At 43.9% G+C, this 9,948-nt stretch overlaps 1 protein-coding gene across 9 annotated transcripts in view; it reads left to right on the forward strand.

The window, feature by feature from the left end:
• Positions 1 to 9,948, forward strand: part of LOC101173854 (cyclin-dependent kinase-like 5) — a 47,406-nt gene that overhangs the window by 34,605 nt on the left and 2,853 nt on the right. Inside the window, exons 10-17 of one of the 9 annotated variants that reach the window (XR_013655806.1) lie at positions 1,860 to 1,940; positions 2,735 to 2,901; positions 4,326 to 5,370; positions 5,692 to 5,855; positions 6,140 to 6,245; positions 6,832 to 6,955; positions 7,062 to 7,167; positions 9,717 to 9,878. Coding sequence is in view for 8 of the 9 variants with exons in the window: in XM_011474466.4 (XP_011472768.1) it covers positions 1,860 to 1,940; positions 2,735 to 2,901; positions 4,326 to 5,370; positions 5,692 to 5,793; positions 6,140 to 6,245; positions 6,832 to 6,955; positions 7,062 to 7,167; positions 9,717 to 9,878 (1,893 nt within the window). In the remaining variant the exon portion in view is untranslated. The remainder of the gene's footprint in view (positions 1 to 1,859; positions 1,941 to 2,734; positions 2,902 to 4,325; positions 5,371 to 5,691; positions 5,856 to 6,139; positions 6,246 to 6,831; positions 6,956 to 7,061; positions 7,168 to 9,716; positions 9,879 to 9,948) is intronic. The other 8 variants (XM_011474466.4, XM_011474467.4, XM_020702670.3 and 5 more) reach the window with 8 other exon arrangements.

Raw genomic sequence — 9,948 nt, forward strand, 5'->3', positions numbered from 1 at the left:
ACTGATTGGATCACTCTGACTCATCGTGTATTATGTATCCTGTATGCATTATGAAGGAAGGTTGTGAGGCTGTAAGTCTTCCGTGAAAGGCTGGCAGTACATCAGACCTGCTTTATCCTTCCTTCCCTCCTTTATAACCTCCGACGTAAATATGGGTTTGAAAACTGCCTCTCTGACACAAAGTTCTCTTTAACAAACATCTTTTTTTTCTAAAGCAGAAACAGTTTATTTGTTAACTGGTTGAATAAACACTTTTCTCATTCAGCCTTCAATGGCAGAATTTCAGCTACTAAATGCACAAGTGTGTTTGTTAGACTGCAAAGGTGTCACCAGCAAAGCAGGCGTCTGTTGGACATTGAGGGCTATGATTAGGAAAATAAAAACTACCTCCACCGCATCTCTGTTTCTTTCTCCTATTAGAGCAGGTGAGCTTTAAACCAAAATGGACATTTGAACTTCTGTCACCATTAAGTTATTTCAGATCCTAACGAGAGGAGTTTAAATCGATAATTCCAGACGTAAGGAGCATATGAATACCGGATAAAAACAGAGGGTTGTGTTAGGAAGGGCATCCAACATAAAACCTTTGCCAAAACACACATGCGAATCAGACCTAAGATAGCCATACCAGATCGGTAGGTGAGAGTGTTTCCAGACAGCATAGGATGGTTGGTGTGTAGAACGACTGTGGTGATAAAGAAGATGAAGAAAGAAAGGCAGAGAAGAGGACAAACTGGTGAGCTGAAAAAGAAGGAACATGGATGACTTTTTAAGAAGCAGTGGAAACAAGCTCTGAGATCAGGAGGTACTTCCAGATGACTGTACAACTACGGCTAATGTTATCAGGAAGACGGATAGGAGCAGGGCTAATATCAAAATTAAATGGAGTGTAAGTTTAACCAGGAGCTGTTTATCAGAGTGTATGAATAAAGGTTTGGTGCAATAGATAAAAAACAATTCTACGGTAGGTTTGATCTTTGCTACTACAGATGGAGGCATTTGAGAGGGTGATTGACCTTTTTCCTCTCTACAGCTGTTCAGTTGGCTTATCAGCTGTAGTCTGACATCAAGGGTGGGGTCCAGATGACCCCACCCTTGCATTGACGTGTTCTCCCTACCATGATAAAGGTGGATAAAGGTGGAAAGATTTCATGTAATCCATGGACACCAGTGAAGATCACAAATCACTGAAGAAAAAGAAGAAGGCATTCAAGAACGCGCTGATCGCAGATTCTAGAATGCACTTTGGCATGTGGTGTTCACGCTGGACTGTCGATACCCAATACTAGTGCAAGTACTAACAGTTAGAGGATGCTCAACTTAAAAGGGACGTAATCCATACATTACTACCAAATTTACCTCCCTAATTGATCAAACTTGCAATGCATGGTCAATGGCCACACGTTTTGTACGTAGAGCCTGAAAACTGACTTAAAAAGTTGCGTAGCGATGCGTGAATTAAAGAGTTTTGTACGCTGAAGCCTGAATCACGTATATACATGCGTTTACATTGACTTTTTATTGGAAGTGGTCGCTTGAACGCCCGTCTCTGAGGGTTTTGTCTGAGTTTTGTCTTAAATGTTTTGTGTGCTGTGTGAAAGGATTGGACCCTTAACTCAGAGATTAATGTCTAATGAACTACTGCCGCTCTGCAGAAACTATGTCCTAGAAAACTATGTTTTAACTAAAAGAACACTTTTACAACAGATCAAAAAATAATCGGAGTGGTTCCACTTCCATTGACCCAAATGCATTTGATTGTCTGTTCTAATAGAGAGGGGTTGCTCATTTCTCTTGAAAAAATATTTATTCAGTCACACAGGCAATCCTAACATTATAATTATGTCTCAATGCTTCAGTTCCCTGCTGTGAATCATCCACAAACTTTGGAGCGGAGGTACCTGGGCATCATCGGTGTAGGCCTGCTCGATCTGCTGAAGGTAGGGATTGCAGCTCTGGCAGGGATAGAGGCTCCTTTGCAGGGAAGGATTATTTAGTATTTACTCGTTTGAAGTTGTCCCTGCACAGCATGTCACTTAATATAAAAAAGAAACAAATGTTCCCGACATTCAGAGCTAATTATGCATCTGTACCTAAGAAGTGTGTCCTCATTATGACATTTGTGACTTGATGATGCCTGTGACTCGCTGTGACTGCTTCAGCATCACTCAGCTCCTAGCAGCCACCCAGCACTGCTGTTATTTCTCCATCTGCAGTGCAAACAAGAGCTCCGTGTCAGGAATGTGGGCTATACTTGTGCTCTTGCACTTTTCACTGCAGATAATGACTCACTGCTGGCAAATGTCACCCTGGGACTCTTTTCAGAGATGACAAGCTTCACTCTTATTAATGGTCACGGTTGCTTAAGACCAGGCAGAGATTTGCCAAAATGTGTTTGTTAATTTCTGTTGCAATTCGGTATTCAGCCCATAAACCGATGTGACAGACGGATGACCCCTTCCCAGAGTGCACTGGGAGGCCTGAACAGGATGTAAGGAGTATACTCAAAGAAGGCAGAAATGTTGGTTATAATGAAGATTTATCCGACATTCGCATGTGGGAGAGGGGAAAAAATCAAATAACATCAATCACAATTCAGCTCATAATGAGCCTTGTTGAATTAACTGCAGCAGGAGCCTGACTTTCAGGATAATGGCGATTACTCATAAAAGCAGGGTTTGTCCCTGGCTGGTCTGCAGAGCTCATGGGTTCTGCTTGTGTGTTTGCGCCCCAGAACCTGCTGCTGCTCAACCCCACCGAGCGATTCCTCACAGAGCAGTGCCTGAACCACCACACCTTCCAGACCCTGCGGCTGGTGGAGCGGGCCGGCCCACCCACCCCCACACCGGCGCGCTCCTCCAAGAGAAAGCCTCACCATGGAGACAACAACACCCCCAGCAGGTCAGCACTTGGTTTGGAGCATGTCTGCGTTTCTCTTTTGTTTAGTCATGTGCCACTGTGATTATGATGCTTTTTCTTATGCAAATGTTGACCAGTGGAGTTCGGCTGAACGTCTGCTGTAACAACACCCGAGGATCATTATCCACATTATCTGCAGGAGTCACGGTCTCCTGACATTTTTGCAGAATGCCCTGCCCTTTGGTGGAACATTCCGGCTTTTACTCTTTGGTTTGTCACGACTCACAGTTTTGAGGATTTGAAATGTCACACAGTTTATTGCCGCTTTCTTTAAAAGTTTATAGTCATGTGAAGCCTGCAGTTCTCGTCTTTTAAAAGTTCTGTACAATGTTAAAATGAGATAGAAAGATTTTTTTTAAAAACTGGATGGTTTGAAAAACAGATATAGAAATTGATAATTGATGAGAATTCTCTCCATGATTTGTGTTTTGAAAGGTTTTGTGATTCAATTCTCCCCAATTTTTTTTATTTGGCTAAACAAAACACCTAATAATTTACTACAATACGTTGTGATCAACTATAACGATAATTAAATTATAATAATCAAATTGTGTTTTTGTTTTGAAGATTAAAAGAAAGTGCCCAAATTATGGCCTCGCCTCTGCTGTGCTCGACAGTCCGCACAAATAGTCTCTCCTGAAAAGCCGTTTTTCTTTTCTCTAAATATCATTCTACACTTTTTTCACAAGTTGTAATTTGTTCATCCTCACAACTTCACCAAACAAACTGAACCTTTTCCTCCTCCTGATACTGAACCATCTCTGATCGTAATATTCTGTCATGTTCATGTCAGGGTTGAATATTTGTGTTTTCCTGCAGAATTTTGAAACTAGACTTTAGATCAATGTTCCTGCTGAGTTTTATAAGGAAAAATTCTGGGAACAGCTGGTGCAATTTCTTTTTTACAAACGGTTACATTTAAGAAGAAAGGTCAATTAGGCGATTTCCAATATCTTGGTATTTATTTCCCCCAAACTTTCAGAGCTGGTGCAGCTAAACCAGTATTTTGTATTGGTTTTGAGATGAAAGCATGAACCTGTCTCTCTGGGTTTAGTTTAGACAGTATAACAGATTTTATAATAATAATAACCATCACCGGGATCATTCATGCCCATTCATGCTGGTAGGCAGCAGCGTTAAGGGTTATTGCCCCCAGCACCATTGTTGATTCCCCTCGAACCCTGGATTCCTGCGTTGCAGCATTTCACCTTACCAACCGAGCTACCCAGCTGTTTGTGTGACTTAAATTAACACAGCGAAAACATGATGTGATGCATTTAAAGTTGTATTTTCCACTACTGTCTGAAGTTTGCACACACAGGATTGAAGGAGTAAGTTCTGTCATCTGCACAGGAGTGTCCGCTTTGACATTGGCTAAAAAAGTTAAAGATGCTGTTTTCCTGCAGGAGCCATGGAGGGAAAAGCTCAGGAGGCCACCGCTCCAGCAGCAGAGAGTGCTCCAGCCTACCCAGACATGAAGACGTCCACTCCAGCAATGACGCCTTCCTCAACGGCAACATGTCTGCAGTCATGAACCTCAGCCCCACCCTGCATCCCAAGAACTACCAGCCTCAGATTTTCAACCACTCCACTGCGTGCAGCATGGACCTGGCCAGCAGCAACCTGCCGCATCTGCACAGCTCCAGTGAGGCCAAGAGCAAAGGCGACTTTGAGATGAACCTGGGGTCCAAGGTGTCCGATGGCCCTGGAGCCAAGTACCTGAAGTCCAACTTCCGCTCGCAGCAAAACAGGCACTCATTTGTTGAAGGGAAAACCAGCACGCTTCAGTCGGGGGAGAAGCACAGTCGACACAACTACATGGAGTCCCACAGCTCCATGCCTTCCTCCTCCAAGTTTGCGTACCTGAACTTGTCAAAGAGCTATGGCACGCTGAGTGATGCCAAGTCTGTGGGGAACCTAAACGATTTGCATCTGTATGCAGATGAGCCAACATCACGTTATTTTCCCTCCAGCTGTCTAGACCTCACCGCTCCGAGCAGCCCAGCATCCCGGAGAGTGGAAAGGCTGGGACTCGGCACAGGGGGTCGAGGCAGCATGCGCTCCGACAGGGAGAGCAACACGCTGGACTCCTCCTACAGGCGCTCCTCCACCCGCCACAAGAGCTCAGAGGAGGCAAAGTCACCAGACAGCCTGGATGCAGGGGAAGGTAGCACGGAGAGGAGCCACGCCCACTCTCTATCCGCCCCACACGACCCGCAGGTGTACGGCCAGGGGTACACCAGCCCTTTCTCCTCCCAGCAGCGGCCGCACCGCCACTCCATGTACGTACGGAGGGATCACCAGAGGACACACGGGGCGGACGACGGGCTGTCGGTCGGGCAGGGCCTGGCCACCAGAGCCAGCAGCCTGCAGCTCCTGTCTCCACAGCTGCAGCACCGCACGCTGCCGCGCCACTCCGGCAGCTCGTCCAGAGAAGAAGACATGAGCAGGGTCAGTGACCAGCCCACATCGAAGCTTGCATCACATGCCACACACCAAATCCTGTTTAAGAACTGCATTTGTGCTGCAGTGCAGCAGAGTTTGATTTGGAGTCCCACTTTAATAGAAATGCAGGATTAGTATCTGTGTAACTATTAAAACTGCATGTACTGAGATCCTGCTTTTCCTGCAGAAATGATGAATCATGCTATCTGTGTAAATACACACATATATATTCTATTTGTAGGTCAAATGGTGTGTGTTTGTGCCTATATGTATCTCTGTGCTGCGGTGCTGAGCTCTCTTCATGCTTCATCATGTCTTCATTAACAGAGTGAGCAGGCATCCACTGAGGTCACCCACAGCAGACCCGCAATAAGGGACTCCACAAGGGACAACACTGCATCTTTTCACACACAGCGGCAAAAAAGCGAGGTCCGACATTCTGCCTGCACCCACCATTCCCCGCCCACATACAGTCTTCCGAGAGAGCGGATGTGGGTGGATACTGCTGTCAGGAACTGCTTTCTGTCTCCCTGCATCAGATGCCTCTTCATTTTCTCTATGTGCTTTGCTTCCCTCTAATGTGACTTGTTATGATAGCACAGTGAAGCTCGCCATCACAGCAGATGTTAAAGTCTGCACAGTAGATAAGACATTAGTGATCAGCTGTTTTTTTCTTGTTCTAGTAGGAAAATGAAGGTAACATTTCAGACAGAGATGCATGCAAAGCATCCATCATCTGAACTGCTGTGTGATAAGATCTTTTACTGTGACTCAGGTTGGCTTATATCATGACCAGCAGGCTGAAGATGGGGGCTCCTCCAAGGAAAACCGCAACATCTACAGTGAATCCATGCCGAGGCGGGTGGGCAGCTTCTACAGAGGTTTGTTTAGTGTCTCTATGCCACTGCACTCAGACCAGGAGCTTAGAACAGTTCTGAAAACTCCAGTTTAGTCCCACTTAAATTCAAAATTCATGAATAAATCGTTTTGTTCTGATAAAGTCAAACAGGAAAAAGCTTCCTGTAACTGTTTTTGCACATTTTTCATAAAAATGTCAAGGGAAGCCAAAAACAAAAATTTTTTTACTTTACTCAAAGGAAAAGAAGACTAAGAATATGTAAACTTGACTTTTGTGGTGTGTTTTGGGCTTTTTTATTTATTTTTAATTTTTTGCAATACAGTATTACAATGACACGCAAAACAGTCATTGTTTTAGAAACATTAAAAAAAATCATCTGTAATGGCTGACTTTATTTCAATTTTGATTTGTTTTTTTTAAATATATAAACAGTCTCTCTTGCATCACCGTCAGTTTGTAACTAAGTGAAAAGGCAACAATACCAAAAACGTTTGGTAAGCGATGCCCAGTCGCTGCACAGAAAGAGCTCTCCCAAGCATGCCGGGTTTGACGCAGTCACTTTGTGAATGTAAACACAAGTGGACGGTATTTTTGTCTTTGTTGAACAGTCCCTTCTCCCCGGCCAGACAACGCCTTCCATGAGAGCAGGGCTCAGAGCCGACCCTCTGCTCTGTCCGGGGACGGCAGCAGTCTGACCAATCACACCAAACGTCAGCCTGCATTCGACCCCTGGTAAATACCACATTGAACGACCCAAAACATTTGTGTTTTTTACCCCAACGATGCCAGTAAAATGTCAACGGGACATCACACTGTGTCCCCTGTGCTCAATCGCCAGGACCGGTCCGGATACTGTCGTCCTGAACGCCTCTGAACCTTCCAAAGAAAAGGGGAAGCAGGGTTTCTTCAGAGCAATAAAAAAGAAAAAGAAAAAACCTCAAATGGTGAGTCCAAACTGAGAAGTAACTTACTTGTGTTGCTTTTATCTGTCCCACTGGGTCATAGCGACATCTTTACAGCAACAGAAGCACCTGATGCTGCTGCATCACACCTACATTCTCCAGCTGTCATGTGCCTTCTTAATATGGATTGCGATGAAGAGCCGTCCGTCAGCAATAAATGTTGTTTCCCCGTGTGTAGTCCAGGGGACACCATAAGAATTGTTCTTCTGTGAGAGTCCAACCTGTTCTGCCTGTTTTTCCGATCATTTTTTGACTTATGTTCCAAGCGTTCCCATTGATTATGCCGTTTTAGCCACAATCAGAAAACCCTGTCGTTTTGTAGAACATAGTTTCTGCAGAGAAGCAGTAGTTCATTAGAAATTCACCTCTAAGACTGTTTCTGCAGAGTAAGCCCTCCGCTTTCCCATCATCCCTTTGTTCACACTTTCTCCTGCTTGCTTACAGCCCCTCACACCCCCAACCTAATATTAGCGGTGCAACAAAAATGGCGAGCAATGTTGGAGGTATCCAGCTGTAAAGTTTGAGCTAGATTCCAGCTCAGATGAGGAAAACAGGCGTATATGGATCTATTTGTCTGCAAGGTTTATTTATTTACTTATCTGGTTATTGATCAGTTTTGTTATTTTATTCCTTTTACATTTTAACTGGAACTCCAGTGTTTTCCTCAGAGGGATCCTCCACATCAGTGACTGACCCTTCTCCAGGTCTGACTCTATGTTTACATCTGGGGGGTCCTGTGGTAGTGTATTCTGTGAACCTGAGTGGGGGGGGGGGGGGGGTCACTGATGTGGACAATGTCCCCAAAATATTGTATTGTTTCTACATTGAATTATTTTTCTTACCATGGTGTGTGTGTGTTTGGCGGTGGTGCTGGGAGGCATTGTATGGGTTTTAAACAAAATATTTGTTTAATGTTTGTGTTTAAAAACTTATAATGTATTTATGTAAAGCATTTTGAGCACCACAAGTAAAAAAGGTGCTTTACAAATAAAGTTTGATTTGATTTGATTTGATTTGATTTGATTTGATTTGAAGTGGGCGTATCAGATGCATTGTGGCTTGCCATGGTAGTTTCTACATCACAGCAATTTTTTTTGCCAGCTCCAGATCCACAACAATTTGAATGAAGAAATACTCAGAAATGCAAGCTCAATTTTCTTTATAGATTTCCTCCATCTTGAGGAAAAATGCCACAACAACGTGTTAAAAACAACAAAATACAATTTTTTAAAGTGGGTCTTTTGGCCCTTCACACCTGAGCATGTTTTAACAGCAACAATCTGTTCTTTTAGACAATAACTAACCAATGAAATTAGTTTGGACCATTGACTGTATAAGAGAACTTATAAAACAGGAAGTACTGTTTTGTGGAAAAATAAACAGCTGTGCTCAGTCATTGTATTTGTCAGAATAACCATTCTTACTCTGATACCTTTTCAAACATGTTTTTGTTTCATATTTTTTTTGTAGTGCAAGTTATCGAAGTTATAAACTGATCAATTAGATGGATCAATAAAAAAAGGCCTTATGTTGCGCAATCAAAACGTTTGATTCTCCCAAGCCCGCTTTCAGTGGAAGGGTTATGGCCTTCCAACAAGCTCACTCCTGATTGGCGATAGTGGTTGCCATTGAAATATAGACTCAGACTGACTCGGACCAGTTGCTGCTCCCTGACGTCATCTGACTCCAACATGGCGATGTTTGTGTTGCAAAAAAATGGAATTGACTTCATTTGGTTGAACCAGAAGTGAGGCATTTTCTTTGGGTGACGTCACACTCACTCAATCCAGTTCTCTTATAAAGTCAGTAGTTTGATGCACCTCTGTAGGACCTTTAAATATATAATTTTCCTCCAAATAAATTATTTGTTTTCCATTTTGTGCTTTAAACAGCATCGTCGTCTTCATTTTGCACATAAAGAGACGTTGCAGTGGGGTTCATGGACCTGACTGGTGACTGCAGATTGCAGGTTGCAGATTGATGTGAATGGAGTAAAGACGAAGGATAGGCTAATCATGTGACATTTGCTGCACATTCAATTTGATGTTCAGTGTCTTTAAAGCCTGGAGCTGACCACACTGTGAGAGTTAGCTGCAAAAACGTCTCCTGAACTGAGAAGCCACACACTCAGAAGTGTTGAACTGACTGTCATCTCTGTGCCTCAATGGCTCCTCACAAAGCTGGTGTCTGAGGCTATATTCATGTTTCTATTTATAAATGGCAGTTTGCTCAGATGCTGGGGGTGGGAGTAACTGCCAATGACGGCGCTCACACAGAAAACAATGTGGATGGGGCTGGAGAAAGCAGAGCTGTGGGTAGTTTGAAGAAAATGAACCGAGAGACTTCTCAGATAAGCAAATGTTGGGGTTTTGGCTTCCTTTTTTCAGGAGCACGGAGATCAGTTCTCTTTGTGAGGTTACAGGGAGAAGAGATAAAGAAGGTGGCGGATTTGAGGTGATTTGAGGTAGCTGGTGTTAGAGGCCAGGTTGTAGAAGAAGGGTTTAATTGAACTTTCTTCTCTTATGTGACAGGCTGCTAATGAAGGCATGGATTCAGCCATCCAGAAGTCCTCCAGGTCCTCCGGACACCAAAGCAGCCGCCACAGATCCCGGGACAAGAGCAGAGACCGGAACCAAGATAGAGACAGGGACAAGGACTGGCCACCCGAGAAGCCATCCGATTCACACTCTCCGGTGAGTTTCCTCTCTAATGTCCACCTTCTGGTTTGGTTTGATCAGCTTGATGATTCGGGATGTGCCACGT

The sequence above is a fragment of the Oryzias latipes genome, chromosome 4, assembly GCF_053564925.1.
Source record: "Oryzias latipes strain Hd-rR chromosome 4, Olatipes_Hd-rR_3.1".
NCBI classification, from domain to species: domain Eukaryota; kingdom Metazoa; phylum Chordata; class Actinopteri; order Beloniformes; family Adrianichthyidae; genus Oryzias; species Oryzias latipes.